This window comes from Trichomonas vaginalis, chromosome II (assembly GCF_026262505.1).
Source record: "Trichomonas vaginalis G3 chromosome II, whole genome shotgun sequence".
Classification (NCBI taxonomy): Eukaryota; Parabasalia; order Trichomonadida; family Trichomonadidae; genus Trichomonas; species Trichomonas vaginalis.
In genome coordinates, this window is record NC_067204.1 from 15685332 (window position 1) to 15708858 (window position 23527).

Below are 23527 nucleotides of genomic sequence, written 5' to 3' on the forward strand. Positions count from 1 at the left end.
TACGTTAATGGTTTCCGGTTATTCAATAATTAATTATTTTTGAAGAACTGAAGGTGTCACTATGTCACCATGTGTCACTCGGTTAATTAACTTCTCTGAAAAAATGAGACAACATGACATTTAGACAACACAGCAGGAAATTTGATGCAGTCCAAAAATAAAGTTAGTTTTTTTATTCCTATATAAATGACAGCAACAAACAACAACAGCAACTTTATCGTTTCTGATGAACAAGTTATTGATTCATTAGCTGAGGAATTAGTTGTGGCAGAAACTAAAACCCTCAACGAAAGAATTGGTGAAAACAAGATTGATTTACATAACTACCTCAAACATGATGGAGGAAGAGGAAGGAAAACTGGTATGGCTTTATTAGTAAATAAAATTTCAAATTTAACGATTATAGATGTTGATATCAATAAATCATACAATGATGAACTTAAAGAAACAGTTAGAAAAGATATTTTATCAAAACTTTCGGATAAAGATGTTATCGTTAAAACCGCTTCAGGAGGTCTTCACATTTATTGCAACACTAATTTCTTCTATTCAGTTTCGAACAGAATGATTAAATGTTATTCCTGCAATGATTATGATATCGATATCATGACTTCTATGGATGATTCAAAGCGTTCTTTAGTGGTTATGGCTGATTCAAGAGTTCGCAAGAATGCATCAGAACCAATCAATACATACTCATTCATTCGTGGAAGTTACGATTCAACATTAACCAGAACAATGAATGATATATTAAATGATTTGAATATTAAGGTAAGAGTTGAACAAAAGAACGAAGAAATAAAGAGTATAATGAATGAAAACAAAGGTGTAAACATTGACGATAAACTTGCCCAGAGCATAGTTGATGGCATCAGTGATTTTGAAGTACATAATGACGGTGGAAACATGAATTTAGAAAAAGAAATAACATTGTTCACACTGTTTCAAGCTATTAATTCGTTACCTAATCATTTAATTAATGAAGCATATGACAGCGTTTATAACTTCTGCAGCTTAACAGAAAATGCAAAAAGTAATTTTGAAAAAGCACGTAGTAGATATGCACATTTAATGACTTCTCCATTTGTTTTAGTGAAGATTCTAAAACTTTATCAAAAGGAATATTATGATGAATATGTTTTACCTTTATTACGTAAGCCAAAAATAACATTTGATATAAAACTTGATGACTCGTTTTTGATAACAGATATTAGACGCAGGGCTGAAAATCATCAGTATAAAAACAGTTCTGAAGTAATTGAGGATTTATCACGTGTAATCCGTTTTGTAGATTATGGAAATAAATATTTCATTCAGAAAGATTACAACATACACGACAAAATGAATCAAATATCATTCGTTCTTCAATCAAACATGAAAGAGTCACTTAAAATGATTAAATTATTTAAAGAAGAAGGTAAAACAATAACAGCATGGGACGTACTACTAAATCAATTGTCTTCATTAACCGTTAAGGGTGTTTGCTTTAAATCTGATTCTCCAGATGTTTTCTCAACGTTTCAGGGTTATAAATACAACATTCTCGAAAAGCTTGATTACTCAAAAATTGAGATGTTTATGAATTTCATTAAAGAAGCCATTTGTGATAATAACGATGAAGTGTATAAATACCTACTCGGCTGGATTGCATCAATGATTCAACATCCTGGAATCAAGAATGAAACAGCAATTATTTTGAAAGGACTTCAGGGAACAGGTAAAAACAGATTTACAGACATTATTTCTGAACTCCTCGCTGGTTATTCATGTAAAAACATTACTGAAATAGGTGAGCTAACGGGTAATTTCAACTCAGTAGTTGAAAATAAAATGTTTCTTGTACTTAATGAACTCAAGAATGTAGGTGAAGACAGACTCGCAAACTTCAACGCTTTGAAATCAATTATAACGGATAATGAGATTAGAATTAATGAAAAGAATCAACCCAGAAGAACAGCTCAGAATGTTGCCAATTTCATTTTCGTAACTAACAACGTTTACCCTGTCAAAATTGAAGTTGGAGACAGAAGATACGTAGTTTTAAGAGTTAATGGTAAATTCAAGGGTCAATTGGATTACTTCAAGAATTTGATGGATTCATGCACAAAGGAATTTTATGATAATTTGCTGACGTATTTTATGCAATATGACCTTTCATCATTTAATGTACGAATCATACCGATGACTGAAGCCAAACAAGATTTAATTGAATTATCAACAAATCCTTTAGATGTATGGATAAATACACATTATGATGAATTGTGTGCAGGTATGACGTGTGAAAATGCTCTATTCTGCAAACCATCAGACATGAAAGACAAGAATTTCCAAATGAGCATTAAGGATAAATGTGATAAGAAACAGAGAAGAATAAATGGTAAACAAACATGGTGTTATGTTTTGAAAGAAGAAATGAAAGGATTATATAAACAGGTTGAACCAAACGATAATGATGATTCATTTACTGACGATGAAATACCTGTAAATGAAGCTTTATAAAGTATGATTGGAATTTATTTTTGCCTTCCTCCTGTGTTGTTGTCTAAATGTCATGTTGTCTCATTTTTTCAGAGAAGTTAATTAACCGAGTGACACATGGTGACATAGTGACACCTTCAGTTCTTCAAAAATAATTAATTATTGAATAACCTGAAACCATCTACCCTAAACATTATTTTTGCTGAATTCAGCAACAAAATGAACGAGGTCAGGATGTATGCAAATACCTTTGAATTCATTCATAAGTGCCTTCCTCCTGTGTTGTTGTCTAAATGTCATGTTGTCTCATTTTTTCAGAGAAGTTAATTAACCGAGTGACACATGGTGACATAGTGACACCTTCAGTTCTTCAAAAATAATTAATTATTGAATAACCTGAAACCATCTACCCTAAACATTATTTTTGCTGAATTCAGCAACAAAATGAACGAGGTCAGGATGTATGCAAATACCTTTGAATTCATTCATAAGTGCCTTCCTCCTGTGTTGTTGTCTAAATGTCATGTTGTCTCATTTTTTCAGAGAAGTTAATTAACCGAGTGACACATGGTGACATAGTGACACCTTCAGTTATTCGAGACGTTGTCGAAGAGGAATAAAAATTAAATTTGGATTGAGTTTAAAAATTCATCTTTATTAAATTCATCTCTTCCAATCAATTTATTTATTCTATTAAATTCTTTTATTTTTGCTTCACTCAGTTTAAGGATTGAACGGTAAGTTTCTAACTTTTCAATTATTTCCTTCTTCTCTTTATCGTTTTCAATTACTTTAGTTTTATGGGCATCAACCCCACCGCATTGCGACTTCTTTTTGTAATAGCATATTTTTGATTTAATTCTGTTTAGTTTCTTTTTATATTCATCGTCAGGACTCTGAATCTTAATTAAATCAGGACTCTTGGCTGCTTTGTTGTCACTCATTTCTTACGAAATAAAAAAATTAAATATTATTTAAATATAATGGAGTAATAAAATAAATCGGAATTTCTATTAATTTATTGTCAACTTCAACTAATGCATTGCCGTTAATATATCTAACAAATTCAGCTATTGTGTCAAATCTTCGTCTTCTTTTTGTCATTGATTTATCAGTTTTTCCATAATCGAGATGAATCAAAACTTTATCCCCTTGTTTAAAATTCATGAGCCCCGAATTAATTTGTTCACGTTTAACATCATTCAACCTTTCCATTTGCTTTCTAATATATTCCCATTCTTTTGAAATATCATTTTTCATTTCCACTGGTTTCATGTTTATAGTTCTATGCCATGTATTATTGTAATAATATACTAACTGTTGTATGATGGAGTCATGATTTCCATCCCAGTATATCTGACCGTTAACCCTAACGCATCTCTAAGAGTTCTCATTACCGCATCAACTATTTTATTATGAAACGTATATGGAGAGGATGAAAAGAAAAAATTAATTTGTGGGAAATAATGAGCCATAGCTGCCTGAAATCCTTTATCACCATCACTCCTGATATTATCTACTCTTTCATGATCTAGTAAGTATTGTATAGCTCTTCTTGTTTCCTGTTCTGTTTTCCCTTTCACTGGAATGCAATATAAATATCTAGTGTTAATGTTAATGGCAAATAAATAAGTAACTTTTCCTTTTGAATATTCTAAATGATCGATTTCGTATGAATATGGATATGGTGCAAATGAAGGGCGACTAAATTTTTCCTTTAACGGTTGAATTTTCGGGTCAATTGGTTTATTTAATATCTTGAAATCCTTTTTAAAATCTTTTTGCTTCTTTAATGTTTGAAATGGATATAATAAAGTGAATGATGAAGGATTAACTGAAGGAGGAGGCGGTACTGTCGTTGGAGGTTTTGGTATTGCAAGTGGTTTAATTTTATCTGCTTTGATTTTGGATGATGAAGTTTTAGTTGTTGATTTTCCTTTCATTAATTCTGGATGTATTCTATTCATTTGTTTTAAATATGCTGTATATAAAGGTTTGATATACTTTCCCGCTTCGAGTTTATGTTGAAGGATGAATTCCAAAAGTTGATCTTCATTTAAAAGTCGGGCTGAATATGGTTTAACTAATGAATCATAAATTAAAGCTTGTGTATCATTTATGGTCTGAAGGACCTGGGTGTTTTGCACCTTTTGTTTTTGTTCCTTTGGCTTTTGCGGCTCAGGATTATATAATTTATATAATTCATCAATATCTTCTTCTGTTAATACTTTATTTTTGAAATCTTTCAATTGTTTAAGTTGTAATTTAGTTTTTCCCTTTGTATATTCATTATTTTTAATTTTGTCTTTAATTTTAGAAATTATTCTATCATGATATTTCAAAATTTCATTTTTATAATATGGATAATAATATTCCATATCATCACCCGTTATATTGTTATCATATTTTTGGAGATATGATTTTAATTCATAATAATTAAGAAAATTTTGATTAAGTACTAAATCATCAATTAAAATTTTTAAATCTGTGTTATCCATTTATATAAAAATAAAATAAATGTTTAAGGGTGCCCACCTCTTTGAATCATAGTATCAAAACCATTATTTACATATTGAATCCCATCATTAACGGTTCCTTCTTCTAAAACGGTATCAAATGGTGGCGGTTGTTGTTGCTGTTGATGCTGTGATGGGATTTAAAAAATTCGTTGTGGTTGATTATTTGGAATCATAGTATCAAAACCATCATTAACGGTTCCTTTTGTCTCTTCTGTGGCATTTCATTAAAAATAAATTATTCAAAATTGTATTAAATAAATGGCATACAACATCCATTTTCACAACATACAGCCTTAGTGTGTGACCCTGTTAATGCAGTCTTACCGATTGTTAAGCGAGTCATTGACCTGTTTTTAAGTTGTAAATTAATATTCTGACCATCAAATATCACTTTATCATTTATTATATCCAAATATTTTTTAGGTGTTAATTGTTTATTTTGTCGTAAACTAACACCTTTCATTTTTTGTGCAATCTTTTTAAAATCACTTCCATCAATTGAACCGTTGAATGATGTATAACATTTAGGACATAAAGCAACCATGTTATCACCTTGTTTCTCAATTGCTAAACCCAATAACTTCTTCTCATGTGCTTTTTTCAGCTTTATTCTTTAATTTAGGTTTAAAATTTCTCATCAAAACAGAAGAAATCAAATGGTGCGAATTTGAAAATGTTTTTATCATAAAATTGTTTATCGGTAACAATTGCTTGAAATGCTTGAGTGTTAGGAAGATTTGGATCGCCAGCGATTGCCCAATAAGATGAATCAGTATCACCTTCAATGAAATGAAAACGATTAACATCCATGCATTTATACATAAAATCATAAATGAAAACCAAATACCAGTATTTAGCATTATCTAAAGTGAAGAATGCCTCTTGTAAACACGTATCACATCTATAAAATCTATCTTTAAGCATCACTTGATATGTATCTTCACCTATTTCTTTATGTTTTTAAACTTATTTGACATACATGCAACGCGTGCCTTCTGTGCATTCATTATTTTAGTCTTTGCGTAATTTTGTGTATTCATTGCATCGTAACCATATGATCCATTAAGTGAAATCTTGCAAAATAAACTTTTTCCTTTATTTCCTTCTAATTCAGCCTTTTGTCTTTCGTTCATAAATTCGTTCGCAAATTCATTAAAACAAGTGTTTTTCGTAAATGTTAAAATTGATTGAATATCATCGATGATAAAATGAAATCTGTCTATTAGATACCAAAGATAATAAGAAGAAAATGGTTGATATTGGTTGTGTGTTGATGCTAATTGAGTTAATTTTCTCTGTTTCTGGTCAACTGGTAAATTGTTTGATTTCATGTAATCATACATAAAACTGCCAATTGTTTTTTCATCTGTGATAATATCTAAGTTTCTTATTATCGGTAAAAAGTTTATGTAATCATTAATGTATTTTTCATCAATGTGACCCTTTACTTCAGCCACGAATAAAGTATTTTTCTTCTTAATTATTCCCAGTGCTTTTGCTTTCTTTGTTGCTGTATCACAAATGATAACACCATTCAATCTTCCCGGCATATACATTTTATGGTCAGTATATTGAATGAAATCATGAGGATTAGATGAAAATGATGAAGGATATAATGAATTAAAATCAACACCAACGAAATGAGTCATAATGTTGGTGGTGTCCTCATTTGATACAGTTTTAGTTTCTGGATTATATGAAAGTTTATTAATGTGCGTGATTCCTTTAAGATTTACTCTATGTTGAACATTTGATAAACCACCAGTAATTCCCTTACGGAGAATGTGATAAGCTTCAACTGAATCTAAAGTCATTGGTAAATTATTTTTTAATGCATAATTTCTTAAATTGATTCTTAAACGTTGAACATCTTCATCTTTATTTGATTTTACGAAATTGCAATAACAACACATTAACTGACAATTTTCTTTGGTATGTGGTTTTTCATTATCGATTCTATCCAATGTTGGTTTATTTGCATATGTAAACGCTTTACCACACATTTTGCATTTAGATGAAAGGATTAAATCGTGATAGTATTGAAAATCATCCATTGAAACATTATTTTTAGTATCCCTTTCTGCTTTTTCATCTTGTTTCTTATATGATTCAATTTTATATTTCCAATACTTTTTCGTTAATTCAAAACTTGATTCTATCTCTTCCTCAGGATATTTTTCATTAGGATTAAAGTCTTTATATGCTAAAGCGTAACGAATCATTGAAGCATTCGATGATAAAGAAAGATTATGAAGCGTGTCAATTTTATAAACAAATGTTTCTTCAATAATTTTATCGATTGGGTCAATCATAATTTCAACATCTTTATTGCAATAATGAATAAAATATTCTAATCTATTCTTAAAGTTTTTAGCATCATTGAGATATATTTGATAATCACTATCTGATATAGTTTCTTGAGTTAATGCTGAATAAAATGAATCTTGAGTGAATGGTTCCTCTTTATATAATTCTTCTTCGTAATTTTCCCATGTGATGAATTGATAAGGGAAAAAGGATTTAACACGTGATTTATTGTTTCCGAAATCTTGAGTGAATTGGTCTAATGTCCCACCCGCTATATAATTTCTGATGTCAATAAATCTCAATTCATATGGAACGTTTGTTTTTTTTACAATGATTTGCTTAAATTGTGAAGATGAACCCAGCATTGATTTTATTTTCCATTTTGCGGTGTTTAAATCACGAAGAATTAAATTTAAATCAAACTTTCCCGAATTAAAACCTATGATATTCACTTTATTGAATTCCTCATCTAGAAGTTTTTAAATGCTTCCTTCTGTTTTTCATTTAATGTATGAGACTTCATTAATTCTTCATATTGTTCAATATTTGATTTAGCAACTAATGAACAGGTTGAAAATAAAAACTCAATCCAATCAGAAATAAAAGAATCACTCGAAGTTAAGCAAAAATTCCTCGTATATGTTTTATCATTTAAATTAACCGTTGATGATACCATGAATGGTTTTAAGTAAGCGTTCAAAGTTGCACACTCAGAAAGTTGTAATTCTTCTTTAGTCTCTAATGTTTCGAAGTCAAAAGTAATATAATATCTTGTCGGTTGATAATATTCCTGCAAATTATGAGCTAATAACCACTGATATATCTTCTGTTTCGTAATATGTGGTGCATATGGTTGCTGTGTCTTTTGCAACTGAACGTCTTGAATTAATCTTCCATTATTTTCTTTACATTTCTCACAATGCTTTAAAAATCTTCTTTGGTTTTTCCTTTCTGGATCATCACGGATAGAATAAACTTCTTCTTTACAATATGGACAAACTCTATAGCCGGTGAGTGCTTCAACGTCTTTATTCTGTCAGCGTGAAGTTTTCCACATGGACTCTGTGTTAATAAAATATTTACTGTTTCAAATTCTGGATCTATCATTATTGATTCCACTAATGGAAAGTCTACCTTATTTATATCCACGTCTTCTGGTTGAGGATCACAATAATAGAAATCAATATTAACATTTAACATTCTCGCTAATCTCTCACTTTCTGATGAAATGTCAAACCCTTCATATGCATCTATTGCTTCATTTAAATAGCTTCTACGAGTTTTAGGATTAACACCATCAGGAATGTTATAGAAGCGTTTAAATAACCTTCTACCTTCTGCTCTAATTTGATTATCATTCATTTTAGCGGTTCCGTTTTTGTTCATTTATGTAAGAATAAAAAATTAAAAAATAAACTTTATTTTTTAAAGTCCGTAAAATGAATTAAGAACACACAAATTTTTATCATCTGCAACGTGACGAATACATTTTAATTTACTCAAGAATGCGTACCCTGATACATTAAATCTAATTCCTGTCTTATTTAATTTCACAACTTTGAAAAGGAATGTATGAATAGCTATAAAATGATGAGAAGATGTTTTATGGGTTGCTTCCATTTTTTCTGAAATAAATGAATAAATATAATGTTTATAAGTTTTCATATCTTTTATGTTCTTAATAACGAATGGTATAGACCTTTCCACTTCATCTTCCTTCGGTGCTGTTCTTTCATATGAAACATTATTGGTATCTTCAATAATGAAACCGCAATCACACAAAATTTTATATGTTCCAATGGTTTCTTTTGATATTTTATCTAATAAATCAAAAACTTTATCAACACCTGTGCATTTATTTAAATAATAATTTGTGTAAATATCATGATCTTCTTTCTTAATCGTATTAGTTGCATATGTCACGTTTTTAAGAGCTTTTTTGAATTTCTCAGAATCGAGAGGAAGTGAAAGTAATATACAAGGGTATTCCTCATTATCAATAAATTGTAACTTATGTTTACGAATAAATTTAGTACCTTCTTCTGAAAGTGTTTCATCTATTTCACCATATAATAAATTTTGTGTTGATTCTGAGACATAATTTTTATATCTTTCTTCATGAGTTTTCTGAACTTCTGATTCCGAAGCTGGGATATTCATTAAATCCTCTACTTCATTTTCATTATATTTTTCAACTTCTCTTAATTCCTTAATTTTTTCATCTATTTCATCTCTTATTTTTTCCAGTCTTTCAATTTCAATTTATCTCGTATTCATCATCTTAATCCGTTCTTCATAATATTCAGGGAAAACATCAGGTTCTTTAGGTTTTTCTTCTTCAGATGTGGGATATAAGAAATTTATAACATCATCTTTATTCATTTTTCCATCATAATCTAAATCATTTAATAACTCGGCAAATTTTTGACAATTTCTTAAATAATATTTACTAACTTCATAACACATCTCATCTAATATATCCTTTATTTCCTCATTTGTGAATCCCAATTTTTTAACGTCGTTAGTTTTGACACTCATTTCTTACGAATTAAAAAATAAATTATTCAAAAATGTAAGACATGAATTTTTAAAGTTTATTTTTTTATTTTTTATTTCATTATGGTAGTGAATCTTTCATTCATGAAAATAATTATTTCTAATTTCTTTTACTCGTTTATGAGGTCTTTGATTATGACTCCATTGATTCCATTCAGGATTTAACACATGTTTAATTAATCGCGGAATATCTGACATCATCTATATATAGCTTCTTTTATAAAAGATAAAAAATAAATTATTTTAAAATTAATGTTAATTTTTTAATGTGTTTAGTATATAAATATTTTAATGCATCGTCTATATATAGATGCAACAAAAAAAGTCACACAACCCATCCTATCCTACTACTACAAATTAATTGAAATTCCGATCAAAAAAAATTCACAAATTGGATCAAAAAACGAATCTCAAGTTAAAAATAAAAAATTTCTACATTTTTATCAAATTTAGATTTTTTTTTAAATCATGCGAATTGATTGAATAATTGCATATTTTATACCATGCATCTAGAAGTATGTGTAATATTTTTGCTTTCATCAAGAAATTGTCGAATTTGATCTTAATTTTTTTTGAAAAATATACTTTTAGAAAAAGAAATAGTGATTGAATAGCTGCCCATGCTGTAAAAGGGTTATTTTTACAAGTAAAAAAATTGTTATTTTTCGAGCAAGTCGAGGCTTTTTTACCATCTTATTTTTGAAAAATTTACGAAAAATTATATCTGAAAAAACGCTTCATTTTGATATCTTACAATGATAAAATACCAATGTTGCTGGGATATAATAGCTACACCTGGACATCTACTACATTAATGCGTATGACAGGTAAAGTTGATTTCAAAAGTATAGCCTGGAAAGATTACAATAAATCAACGATAATTCAAAAAAATTTCTTATAAGTTAACATAATAAAAATTTAATTTTTATATTGCTTGTATTATACTTAAGTATATAATATATTTAAATCTTAGAATGAAAATTCGGGACGCCCTAGCTATTCAATTTTCCCTTAGGACGCCCATAAACCTTTCAAAAATGTGATGTAAATATCACAATTTTGAGAAATTTACACTAGGACGCCTTAGGACGCCAACCCCCTTTTTTACCAAATTTTATTAAAATCATAATAAATATGTGTTTACTTAATGTGATAGATGTACCTAGTATAATTATTATTGAATGTACTAAGATATATTTAAATAAAGATATTTTTTGTATATTATATAAGATTGGAATTAGTATTTATGAAGAAATTGCAACAACGCGTTGTGATATGTGTGGATATATGATTTTGAGAGAGAATGATTTTGGATTTTTCATATTTTAATATGGATGTGATTTGATCATATTGATAGTGTTGTATTATAGAGTGTAATTGGGATGGAATTCTTTTTTATTTGTAATACATCTGGAGAAAGGCAACATTCGATATGAAAGTTTCCTCTGTCGAGAAACTTCCTCACACCTCAAGAGATGCGAAGAACTTTTTACAAGCAAAGTGCAATATTGATAGGTGATTGCACTTTGCCTCTCCAAACTCTCAAATATGCTTCTCACCATACATCAAACGGGCAAATTTCTCCTTAAATTTCTCTTTATTTGAAAGGTTTTCAACAAAGCTATACCTTAAAAATCTGTGCTTGTTATATCTGATCATTTGTGTGTTAGGGGAGGTAAATTTATTCCACTAGAGCAAATTTTTTCCGAGGTTTCTCATCGAATGAGAAACCTCGGAACAACTCTTCAATAGTGTAATGAATTTGTGGTATTTGTCCTGCAAACAGCGAGAGAACTTGTCTGTAATTCGTTTATGATGAAGTTATCTGGATGTCTCTCAGATGAGGAAGGAAGTCCAGAAAACTTCACCATAAGTTAATACTTGTGTATTTCTATGACTCTCTTCACGTCAGAGAATGTAAATTTACTCGAATAGGGCAAAGTTCTGCTCAAGTTTCTCATTTGATGAGAAACCTCGGAAGAACTTTGCCCTAAGGTAATGTATATGTGATTGTTGGCCCGCAGAGAAACAAGGAATCTGTTTGTATTTCGTTTATGGTGAAGTTCTCGGATGTTCTCTCAAATTATATGGAAAATCAAGATAACTTCACCATAATTTGTTGTAGTTGTGATTCTCTGGCTCTTTGCCGGCCAGAAAACTAGAAAATAGTTTATAGTGGGAGTATGCTCGATGAATACCTACTCACTAAAAATATACGTTATTTTTTGTTTTCCTATGGGAAAATAGTTTTGATTTTTATACTATCGTATGCTTTGTTATTGCATGAATTGTCTATTTTCTTAATAAAAACTCATTTTTCCGTGTGATTCTGAATCAATGCATTCCAAAAAAGCGTTTTCCGCCTTTGAAACGTGAAAACACACATTGCATGAAGAATCAGAGAAGATTTTCTATCTTTCAATTTTTTAGACTTATTGAAATTTGATAATAACTCCAAATTAAGCTGATAAACTCATAGAGCACATAAAATAACACATGCCTATCATATTTGAATTTTCTAAAAATCTCCAAAAAAATCGCGTTTTAAAAATTTCGTAGTTAAAAAGTAAATTTTTCACGATAAAAAAACTATAATTGGTTTTTTTTGGAATTCTTCGAGTTAGAAAATCTTCTCTGATTCTTCATGCAATGTGTGTTTTCACGTTTCAAAGGCGGAAAACGCTTTTTTGGAATGCATTGATTCAGAATCACACGGAAAAATGAGTTTTTATTAAGAAAATAGACAATTCATGCAATAACAAAGCATACGATAGTATAAAAATCAAAACTATTTTCCCATAGGAAAACAAAAAATAACGTATATTTTTAGTGAGTAGGTATTCATCGAGCATACTCCCACTATAAACTATTTTCTAGTTTTCTGGCCGGCAAAGAGCCAGAGAATCACAACTACAACAAATTATGGTGAAGTTATCTTGATTTTCCATATAATTTGAGAGAACATCCGAGAACTTCACCATAAACGAAATACAAACAGATTCCTTGTTTCTCTGCGGGCCAACAATCACATATACATTACCTTAGGGCAAAGTTCTTCCGAGGTTTCTCATCAAATGAGAAACTTGAGCAGAACTTTGCCCTATTCGAGTAAATTTACATTCTCTGACGTGAAGAGAGTCATAGAAATACACAAGTATTAACTTATGGTGAAGTTTTCTGGACTTCCTTCCTCATCTGAGAGACATCCAGATAACTTCATCATAAACGAATTACAGACAAGTTCTCTCGCTGTTTGCAGGACAAATACCACAAATTCATTACACTATTGAAGAGTTGTTCCGAGGTTTCTCATTCGATGAGAAACCTCGGAAAAAATTTGCTCTAGTGGAATAAATTTACCTCCCCTAACACACAAATGATCAGATATAACAAGCACAGATTTTTAAGGTATAGCTTTGTTGAAAACCTTTCAACGAATGAGAAAGTTAGGAAAAACTCTACCTTATAAGATCAACTATAGAATTCATAGCTCTTTGAATACTAGGAAACATTAATGCAGTAGTTTAAGGCAAAGTTTTTCCGAGATCTACGAAGGATAGAGAGATCTCGGAAGAACTTTGCTCTGCACAAGTAATTTCAGAATCTATGGTCCTCTAAGGACCAGAGGACGGTAATGTAAAAGAATGATGTCAATAGCAGATAAATAATAGCCTTAGAAGTTCAATACGTGCACAGTTTGACTACATTGCCCTAGTAGTTAGACTGTACAGGTATTGTACTTCTGGCCTAAAAAATCCTCATTGAAGACAATAGGTAGAAACTCAAATTGTTGATAAATATCCCAAAATATCATAAGAGAGCCCATTATTGTTACCTGGCTCCTTCCTGGCTTTCAAAGTCTGTAAACGAGAAGTCTTGGCTCTTGTGGTAATTGCTTCCAAGAGGTTTACTCAATTCGAGTAAAACTATAAACCCTGTAACTGACATGTACTTCCTTGAATGGGCATTAAAAGTAATTTAACCTAACGAATAGTAACATGACTCTCGTAAACGAAAAAGAGAATTTGACGCAGTCAAATCCTCTCTCTCAAAAAGTGGACTTTACATGGCAAATTTCAAATGCATGTAAGGTCCAATTTGATCAGTTTCAGGATGGAATTGGAGGCCATGAGGTACTGACATTGCATCAGTATCTCATAGCCTCCAATCCCTTCAAAAAATGGGAGAAACTTTGGTCGAATAATTTAACATTCGGCCAAAGTTTCTCCCATAATTAATGAGAATGAAAGGGTAAGAGGCATATAGGGTCACTATATACCTCTTACCCTTTCATTTTCATTTGGAGGTCAACAAACCCGGAGTTAATTGCAAACAATTAACTCCAAATTTGTTTATGTTAAGGAAGGAATTGGAGGGTAAGAGGTACATAGTATGAATATGTACCTCTTACCCTGCAATTCCTTCTAGAAAGTTCCAAAACTTTGGGTTAATTGCAAACTATTAACCCAAAGTTTTGGAACTTTCAAGTGGAGATGGAAGGCTTTGGGGTATATATTAATATAATATACCTCAAAGCCTTCCATCTCCACTACAAATGAGAGAAACTTTGTCCGAATAGTTTAACATTCGGACAAAGTTTCTCCCATTTTAAGAAGGAATTGGAGGGTAAGAGGTACATAGTATGAATATGTACCTCTTACCCTGCAATTCCTTCTAGAAAGTTCCAAAACTTTGGGTTAATTGCAAACTATTAACCCAAAGTTTTGGAACTTTCAAGTGGAGATGGAAGGCTTTGGGGTATATATTAATATAATATACCTCAAAGCCTTCCATCTCCACTACAAATGGAGAAACTTTGTCCGAATAGTTTAACATTCGGACAAATTTTCTCCCATCTTTCAATGTAATTGCTACCTGTGAGGTACTGACTTGAAGTCAGTGCTTCACAGGTAGCAATATCCAAAAATTTAAAAACATTTTATCAGTTCGTTAGAGAACTAGAGCCTCCTAGGTACTGAACCAGAATCAGTGCCTAGGGGACTCTAGTGATCTATATAAATCTGAGAAACTTTGAGGAAATTGTTCGACATTTCCTCAAAGTTTCTCAGCAATTTAGCGAGGAATGTTCGTTATCGTGTAGATATTTATAATATATACATGATAACAAACATTCCCCGCTAAAAGATGTAAAATCTTATAAGAAATAATTGCAAAAGAATAACAAATTGCAACAAATTTTATATGAAACTGAACCTTATGAGGTAGTGATTCAAGATCACCGCCTCATAAGATTCAGTTTCAATCTCAAGTATCTCAAAAGTAAGGCTCTATTTTTTGCCATGTAAAGTGTCACTTTACTGTCAAGCCGTTTTTATCGTTTTCGTTTACAACATGACCACTATTTTGATGACTAAGAAATGTAATTCATCAAATTGGCAGTTCGATGAATAATACCATGCAATCAACAACTGGTTTGTTACAATTTGGCTTGATTCATCAAATTGGCGGTTTGATGAACCGAATATTGTAATCCAGACTAGGTCAGTTACAATTTGGCTTGATTCATCAAATTGGCGGTTTGATGAACCGAATATTGTAATCCAGACTAGGTCAGTTGCTTGTTGGTCATAGATAATAATGACACCTTTCACTTTTTGTTAAACATCTCAATTATCCCGCCAAAAATTATTGGGTCTAAATTGGTTTTTTTTATTATTATTTTCAGAAACAAACTAACTTGTTTTTTACGAATTTATCATTCATAAAGTCTTTATGATATATTTTCAACTTATAATGAATATGAAATTATAATTGTTATTTTGAAAAAAAATTATTCATGATCAATTCATGATTTAACCAGTTCCTTCAAATTAGGAGAGCATATTCAAATATAATCGCTCATTAAAATCAATTTTTATGTTTTTTTTTAAATCGAAATTATCTCATCATAAACCACGCAAACTGACTATTTGTTCTTATCACCATGTTACCAATATCAGAATTGTCTTTACAGCCAAAATTTCGCTCGATAAAAGTCCATCCAATAGTGAGATAATTGAGCAACTAACATTTTTCCATATCACAAAAAACCTCCCCTGTCATGCTTTTTAAAAATTTTGGCAGTGACATTTTTGTCTTCAAAATGTGTGTTAGAAAGAAAGAATTATGTTTCCGAGCAACGATTCCACATGAAAGCTTATAAAAATTTGTTATGTGTTTATTATCTCATTGAAGATTTAATATTGAATTATACAATATGAAGTTTCCGTATGCGTTATGAACTCATTCACATGCTGACATATTGACATAATCTTACTTTGCTATTTTTCCTTATAAGATCAACATGTATACCAATATAATACAAACTAATCCCATTTTAGGAAAGATTTAGTTAATTTTATGTTTTTATTTGGTGTGAACTTGCTTGGCTCAAATAAAAACAGAAATATGAGCTTACACTTTGTAATAAATTTAAAATCTTGTTTATTATTTAATTAATTTATATTTGGACAAGATTAGCAAAAAATTCTACAAAGAAAGACCTTTCTCTCATATATAGAGCATGATAAATGTTTGATCCTCTTCTAGCAATCAAAAATAATGTTTCAGCAATTTGCTTTCCTTTTCCTTCAAGAAAATTGCATATTTCAATGGTATTCCATTGAATAGGTTTATATTTTGCGTTTAATGCTGTCTGAATCTCAACAAAATTTGTAAAATGCCGACTTACGGTCGGTTTTTTGTTAGATATATTGTATTTCGTTGGAGTAATACTATCCAGATTGAATCTCTTCCTAAATATGTCGTGCATTTTTGGAAGACTGTATACAGTGAATTCATGTGCAATTTCACGAGGATGAATAATATATAACTCATCACATCTATTATTTTATTCAAAAATACCAGAAAACTAAAGTATATCTTATGCAAGAACATTAATATTTCGCACAATGTGAAATAAGAACTTCAGAAGCTTTTTTTATAATTCTTCCATACTGCAATATGAAGTGCGGTTTTTCCATCTCCATCTTTTTAATTGATATTTATTCCATTTGAAATATGAACTTCAGACGTTTCTTTACAATTAACCATTGCTGCAATATTAAATGCGGTTTTTTTCATGCTGATTTTTACTATTGGTATTTGCACCATGTGAAATAAGAACTTCAGCGGCTTCTTTACAATTATTCTATGCTGCAATATGAATTGAAGTTTCTCCATCCTTAGTTTTTACATTGATATTCGCACTATGCGAAATAAGAACTTCAGCGGTTTCTTTACTATTTTAACATGCTGCCATATAAAGTACGGTTTTTCCATATTTATCTTTTGCATTGATCTCCACACCATGTGAAAGGAAATATTCGCAAAGGGATGGAATATTAAAAATCGGTGAAAAAACAAAGCATTTGTTAAAATCATCAGTTTGATCGAAATAAACTAAAAAGGATTCAAGATTATTGAACATTCCACTGAATTCTAAATTAATCTTTATATTGTATTCATTCATCAAGAATGTAATAAAATCAATGTTGTGTGAAATAATTGCATAAGTCATGCATGTTTTGTTTGGCTTTTGATATTTCAAACAATCACTCATGATCTCTTCGTTTCTTCCTAAAAATGAAAATCTGAGACATTTTTTTAGTTTTGTCTCGTAGTTTATTAACTTTATCTTTTGCAACAATGGTTAAGAGATAATAACCAAATATATCAAGAAATTATTTTCTTGCATTTGATAATAAATATTCTCATTACTTTGCTTCCTTCTCGAACAATTCAATTTTGTGTGCTGTATATCCATCATTATCCTTTGCTTCTTTATTAGCTCCAACTGAGATAAGGTATTGAACAACTTCAAGTTTACCATTTTGTGATGCACAAATGAGTGGAGTATATCCATCATTATCCTTTGCTTCTTTATTAGCTCCAACTGAGATAAGGTATTGAACAACTTCAAGTTTACCATTTTGTGATGCACAAATGAGTGGAGTATATCCGTCATTATCCTTTGCTTCTTTATTAGCTCCAACTGAGATAAGATATTGAATAACTTCAAGATAACCTTTTTCTGACGCAGAAATGAGTGAAGTAGATTCAAAATTATCCTTTGCTTCTTTATAAGCTCCAACTGAGATAAGATATTGAATAACTTCAAGATAACCTTTTTCTGACGCAGAAATGAGTGAAGTAGATTCAAAATTATCCTTTGCTTCTTTATAAGCTCCAACTGAGATAAGATATTTAACAACTTCAAGTTGACCATTTATTGATGCCTGAATGAGTGGAGTATATCCATCATTATCCTTTGCTTCTTTATTAGCTCCAACTGAGATAAGATATTGAATAACTTCAAGATAACCTTTTTCTGACGCAGAAATGAGTGAAGTAGATTCAAAATTATCCTTTGCTTCTTTATAAGCTCCAACTGAGATAAGGTATTGAACAACTTCAAGATGACCATTTATTGATGCATAAATGAGTGGAGTACGCCCATTTTTATCCTTTGCTTCTTTATTAGATCCAACTGAGATAAGATATTTAACAACTTCAAGTTTATCAAATGATGCCAAGTGTAGAGCTGTAAAACCATTTTCGCTCTCGATTTCTTTGTCACAGCCATATTCAATGAGAGTTTTAACAAGTCTAAGATTTCCTTCTAAAGATGCATAATGAAGTACATTTGTACCACAAAAGTCATCATTTTGTTTTTTCCAAAGTTCTTCTTCACATGCTTTTTGCATCATTTTTTGATTTCCTTTTTCTGAAATTTCTTCAAAGAATTTGTAGATTTGATCGAAATTTTCAGAATTTTTAAGTTCGGAAATTTTCGAAAGAAATTCTTTTGGTAAATCGTTTCCTTCTTTCTCTTTGAGTTGAGAGTGAAGAGTTTGCATCTCTTTCTCAACGTTTTCTTTTTCTTTTTGGATCTGATTTAAATCTGCTTGAAGTTTTTCGATTTTATTTGTTGTAGTGGATTGATCCTTTTGTAATTGTTCTAAAACACCAACAATCCCTTCGAATATTCGCATCTTCATGTACTTTTGAACTGATTTAAGTGTTGAAATGGTATCTTGTAGGTTGTTTATTGAAATATTTGCATTTCGAGTGCAAGTATACAATTCACGTGCTGAAATGACAGAACGAGATTGCGCAAGAAGAGAATTGAAGTCATCAGGTGTTAAATTCGCGAATTTCATGATTGATTTGATATCTTCTACTTCGAATGTGCTAGAGAGATCATCCGCATCAATGTAATCTTTGATATGTGAGCCAATATATTCGTAGTTCAGAACAATTCCCTGACTCATTAAAATTTGTAACGTTTTTTTTGGCATTAACTCTTGCAACATGGTCTGTCAGAGATTTAGCTAACAAAGCTTCGATATCTGCAAGTGCAACCAAGAAAATTGTAAATGCATTATTTAATAACTGTGGTATGGGTGCTTTATCAATTACAGTGCTATTAAATGAGTTACTTGCAATGAGTTTTGACATTCCCAAATTTTTAGTTAAAGAAAAACTCTTAGTTCCAGTTTTCAATTATTTTGTTCATTCAGCTCATGATTTTGTAACAGCAGCAGGCTACAACTTCCTTTGTGAAATGTTTTTAATGAATGATTCTTTCTCATTTGGTCCTGTTGATGAAATTTTTGCTTTTGCATTATCTGTTGTTGCTTCTTCTAATGTTTCTGCCTCTCTTCTACGTCTTGAGTCTTTATTGATAATGTTAAGAATGATGATGAGGCAAAAAAAGCAATTAGAATATATCAAGAAATTATTATTAACATATGAGGATCAAATATTTGTTGCATTCCAACGCAAATAGAACGTAGTCATACATTTGCTTCTGCAAATTTCTTTTTGTTCCTTACTTCATGTTTTGAAATAATTCCTCAATGGAACAAAAAAGTAGCAAGATTAGTTGCAGAAATGCAATTCACAGATTTATTAGTTCATATTCTTACACATTCAGAAACAAGGACAACTGTTGCCGATGCAGTTTACGCAATGAATATGATTATTCAAGGGGTTCCTTCAAATTTTCGCCAAAATGCTTTGGTTGATACTGTAACATCCGGATTCTTATATATGAACAAAAGTACTCAAGAAGAAATCAAAGCAGCAAAGGACTCACTTGAAACATCAATCCTTTCCATCAATAAGAAATCTGCTGATTTAGAAGAGCTAAAATATAAATGCAAAGCAGATGTAGAGATAGCCAGAAAGGATCAATGGACAATGAAGAAAACAATAGATGAACACTAAGAAACGATTGAAGCACTTCAAAAGCAAATTGGAGGAAGTTCTGCGTTTATGAATGCAAAAGTTATGAAAATCAGTAATTTGAAGGGAGAAAATTGAAGAACAATCGAAAGAAAACGTAACACTCCATGAAAGAATCAAAGGTCTGATGGCTGAGATCGCAAGATTGAAAGAAGAGATTGCTGAACACAAAGGAAACATAAAAGAAATGCAAAATGAAATGTCAAAAATCAAAGAAGAAAATCTCGACAGACAAAGACTTGAGAACGAGCTCAAATTGGCAAATCAAGTCAATGAAGAGCAGAGGACAAATATCCTCAAAGTTATGGGAGATATCGATTCTGAGAAAGCACATAGACGAGAGGCTGAAACTCAATTATACGAAACATCAAAGAAGTTGACAGAAATTACTGCAAAATATCACGAGAACGACAGACAAACAATAGAAGCTATAGACCAGATTAAGAGATTCGAAGCATTACTTGCAAGGAAGACAGAATGACTGACAGCAACAGAAGAAATAAATCGTCATTTGAGATATGAAATTGATAGATTGCAAGAGAAGCTCGAAGAAGCAATGAAATCAGAAAAATCTGCAAAGATTGCAGCTGAAGAAATGCGTTCTCGAAAATCAACACAGAGAGCATGAAACACTTTATAACTTCATTCATAGAGTTACAGAAAAAGTTGCAGCAGAAGATGTCAGTGAAACAATAATTGAATGTGATTCAGAATCTTTCTCTCTATCGTTAACTTGATTTTTAGATTTTAGATTGTGCAAAATTTGTAATTATTTGCGAAAACTTTTTTTTGCACTTTATTTCTTTATAATTCATTCGCGATTTTTGTTTATTTGTTCTTTATAAATCTTTTGATTTTTATACTTAAGTATTTGACATCTTATTCAAATCGATTTGAGAGGTTAGAAACGGATGATGCAAAATGTGGTGAACAATGTGATGCCGATAAAGACAAGAAGAATAAAATGATGAATATCTAAGGAAAATGTCAACCTACATTAGAAGGGTGAAAACATGTGAATGATGTTTATTAAAAGCAATTGTAATGGATTATGATGACAATTAAAAATCAAATTTTAAAATTGAAATGCAATTCTTGAAAAGTGACAATGCACTCTTATTGTAGTGTCACCTTTTTCGAACAATTCTGGAGGAAAACTTCCAATATTTAAAGAGTTATAGGTGATACAAAATTGCAACCTACAATAATACATATTGGGTTCGAATATTCCACCATAACGTTAGTAACGGCGCGCTATTCAGTACAGATAAAAGAAAAATAATTTTCTGAAATATTTATTGTTTTGCAGAAGGTTGACTCTTTGCAGAAGATATTTCAGAGCATAGCCAATCCGTTATCGGCTGAAATTTCTCGTAGATTCCGAACTGAGAATTGAACATCCATGACAAAGAAGAGCTTACTGCCATGTCTAGATTACTCGGATGCATCTCTGAAGGCCATCTTGTTCCTCCTTGCGATGAAATAGAAGAGATGATTCTTGAGCTCTTTGAAAGTGCTGCTTGTACTTTATGTATTGTCATCATCCACTTGTTTTCTGCATCCTTCAAGTGGATATTGACATTCTCCTTCGATGTAGTACTGCTTGTTTCTATATCTTCATTTTCTGGTTCTTTTTATTCTTCTTGTCTTTATCGGCATCTTTTTATTGTTCGCCCTTATCACTTTGTTCACCACGTTTCGCTTCATCCATTTCTAATCCGATTCCTGACAATTCATCGCAAATAGTCCTCAATTTTTTTAGTTGGCCGGCTAAAATGAATGGAACTAAGCTTCCTTTGTTTTAATACTTGCGTCAACGACAATTCCCATGAAGAAGAAAACATTTCCTCTGAATGATTGACCGCCTTTCTTTCTTGGACTAGATTCAGTCGCTGTGTTACTTGCTGTTGTCATTTGAGCAATTGTTCTTGTAGCTGAAGGAATAGAAACATTTGTTCGAGTTGCCATTGCTTGGTTATCACTTGTCATTGTGTTTTCTGTCTTTGCAACATTTGCGGAGATGAAATACCATTGGCCTGTGATTTCTCCTTGATCTGGCTGTGCTGCGAAATGAGTATCTACCTTGAATGAAGCACATTGTTCTTCGAAACATCTGAAGAAGAATTGAGTTCTTTCTTCTAATATCGTTGTATCGAAAATTGGAAGAGAAAGCTGAAACAATGCATTATATGAATCGATATAGTATTTGAAAATACTTCGCAATTTGTTGTATATGTTTGGATGATCGTCATGGTCATACATTAATAATTTTTATATAAGACATATTTGCGTTTTACCATATATAATACTCTTTAAATTCATTAGAAGAAAAACACCATATTACACATGTGGAAAAGCCGATGACAAAACAATCTTCATCAAGATACTCGTATTCAAGATTTTTTTTTGCCAATCATTCTAAATCAATTGATTCTTTGAATATAGAGAAAGGGATATATATATAGTTTATTCTAATAACAACGCTTTTATATAAATAACAAATACAGTTTGAGACAAAAAGAAAAATTAATTTCCTTTTTGAAGATTTTCAATTGCTTCTTTCTCTTGTTTAATTTGCTTGCGTAATTCGAGGATCTGCTCCTTAAGTTTATTATTTTCTGATGATTCTTCGCGTTCCTGGTGCTGTTGATTCAGAATTTCGAGGTCATTTCGCAAACGTTCGTTTCTATTATTGTGTTTGAGTATTTCTTTTTCCAATGCTCTGATGACACGTCTTCTCTTTAGCAAAACTTCGTCAGAAAATTGCGAATTAATTGCTTGTACTTTATCATCAGCATCTTTGAGGTCAATTTCAGCTTCTTTCTTACTATTCTTAAGTCTTTGGACTTCTAAATACAATATTTTGAGTTCTTCTTGATATTCTGTAATTTGAGCAGCTTTATCTGAAGTAAGAATAGCATGCAACTCTTCTTTCTTTCCTTGAACTATGTCTTCAAGTGATTTAATCTGTCTTTCAAGTGATTTCTTGATTTGAGCATTTCGGACAGGCGCAGGCTTTGTTTTAGATTTTTCAGCATATCTTGTTATCTTAACTTTCAGAAGATCTCTCTCTTCAATTAATCTCTGTTTTTCTACTTTAAGTTCATAGATTGCATCAGAAGTCGGTGGATCTTTCTGTTTTCTGATAGCGTTAAGTTGATTTCTAAACTTATATAAATCTCTTTCACATGATGGTAATGAGCGTGCTGTTAAAGGAGCTCTTCTGGTCACTGGTTTTATCAAACGCCCGCACATGAATTTTTTTTTACAAATCTCGTTACATTTTTGAGCAATTCTTCCATTTTTCAAGGCATGCATGCAATAAAATAAAAAAACGCAAATACACAACAATTCAGTCGAAATATAGTAGCAAAGTCCAAAATGTCGTCAAATCAACATAATCTAATGGGAGATGTTCA

General features: G+C 30.9%; 9 protein-coding genes and 2 pseudogenes across 11 annotated transcripts, besides 5 other annotated features; 5 read left to right on the forward strand and 6 right to left on the reverse strand.

Annotated features, from left to right (window-relative positions):
• Positions 1–4178: part of a mobile genetic element that runs on past the window's edge.
• On the forward strand, positions 187–2499 carry TVAGG3_0551400 (uncharacterized protein; the record flags this gene model as incomplete). Its single annotated transcript, XM_051238195.1, has 1 exon — positions 187–2499. The coding sequence occupies one exon, from the start codon at positions 187–189 to the stop codon at positions 2497–2499; it is 2313 nt and encodes a 770-aa protein (XP_051096019.1).
• TVAGG3_0551410 (uncharacterized protein) lies at positions 3102–3422 on the reverse strand (the record flags this gene model as incomplete). Its single annotated transcript, XM_001298205.1, has 1 exon — positions 3102–3422. The coding sequence occupies one exon, from the start codon at positions 3420–3422 to the stop codon at positions 3102–3104; it is 321 nt and encodes a 106-aa protein (XP_001298206.1).
• A 1474-nt stretch (positions 4179–5652) lies between the features above and the next one.
• On the reverse strand, positions 5653–6646 carry TVAGG3_0551420 (annotated as a pseudogene). The gene has a single exon. A coding segment is annotated over exon 1 (994 nt).
• A 2763-nt stretch (positions 6647–9409) lies between these two features.
• Positions 9410–9803: a mobile genetic element.
• Positions 9804–10212: 409 nt separating this feature from the next.
• Positions 10213–10969: a mobile genetic element.
• A 3003-nt stretch (positions 10970–13972) lies between these two features.
• Positions 13973–14778: a mobile genetic element.
• Positions 14779–15482: 704 nt separating this feature from the next.
• Positions 15483–15915: a mobile genetic element.
• Positions 15916–17106: 1191 nt separating this feature from the next.
• Positions 17107–17421, reverse strand: TVAGG3_0551480 (spectrin binding; the record flags this gene model as incomplete). Its single annotated transcript, XM_001313436.1, has 1 exon — positions 17107–17421. The coding sequence occupies one exon, from the start codon at positions 17419–17421 to the stop codon at positions 17107–17109; it is 315 nt and encodes a 104-aa protein (XP_001313437.1).
• Positions 17422–17542: 121 nt separating this feature from the next.
• Positions 17543–19132, reverse strand: TVAGG3_0551470 (annotated as a pseudogene). Its single transcript has one exon. A coding segment is annotated over exon 1 (1590 nt).
• A 128-nt stretch (positions 19133–19260) lies between these two features.
• Positions 19261–19650, forward strand: TVAGG3_0551490 (uncharacterized protein; the record flags this gene model as incomplete). The annotated part of the gene is made up of 1 exon (XM_001313434.1): positions 19261–19650. The coding sequence occupies one exon, from the start codon at positions 19261–19263 to the stop codon at positions 19648–19650; it is 390 nt and encodes a 129-aa protein (XP_001313435.1).
• A 104-nt stretch (positions 19651–19754) lies between these two features.
• Positions 19755–20090, forward strand: TVAGG3_0551500 (uncharacterized protein; the record flags this gene model as incomplete). Its single annotated transcript, XM_001313433.1, has 1 exon — positions 19755–20090. The coding sequence occupies one exon, from the start codon at positions 19755–19757 to the stop codon at positions 20088–20090; it is 336 nt and encodes a 111-aa protein (XP_001313434.1).
• Positions 20091–20235: 145 nt separating this feature from the next.
• On the forward strand, positions 20236–21040 carry TVAGG3_0551510 (uncharacterized protein; the record flags this gene model as incomplete). The annotated part of the gene is made up of 1 exon (XM_001313432.2): positions 20236–20589. One exon carries the CDS (start codon positions 20236–20238, stop codon positions 20587–20589), a length of 354 nt encoding a protein of 117 aa, XP_001313433.1.
• Positions 21041–21533: 493 nt separating this feature from the next.
• Positions 21534–21854, forward strand: TVAGG3_0551520 (uncharacterized protein; the record flags this gene model as incomplete). The annotated part of the gene is made up of 1 exon (XM_051238196.1): positions 21534–21854. One exon carries the CDS (start codon positions 21534–21536, stop codon positions 21852–21854), a length of 321 nt encoding a protein of 106 aa, XP_051096020.1.
• A 39-nt stretch (positions 21855–21893) lies between these two features.
• TVAGG3_0551530 (protein kinase protein) lies at positions 21894–22370 on the reverse strand (the record flags this gene model as incomplete). Its single annotated transcript, XM_001313431.1, has 1 exon — positions 21894–22370. One exon carries the CDS (start codon positions 22368–22370, stop codon positions 21894–21896), a length of 477 nt encoding a protein of 158 aa, XP_001313432.1.
• Positions 22371–22558: 188 nt separating this feature from the next.
• On the reverse strand, positions 22559–23374 carry TVAGG3_0551540 (uncharacterized protein; the record flags this gene model as incomplete). The annotated part of the gene is made up of 1 exon (XM_001313430.1): positions 22635–23363. The coding sequence occupies one exon, from the start codon at positions 23361–23363 to the stop codon at positions 22635–22637; it is 729 nt and encodes a 242-aa protein (XP_001313431.1).
• Between the last annotated feature and the right edge of the window lie 153 nt (positions 23375–23527).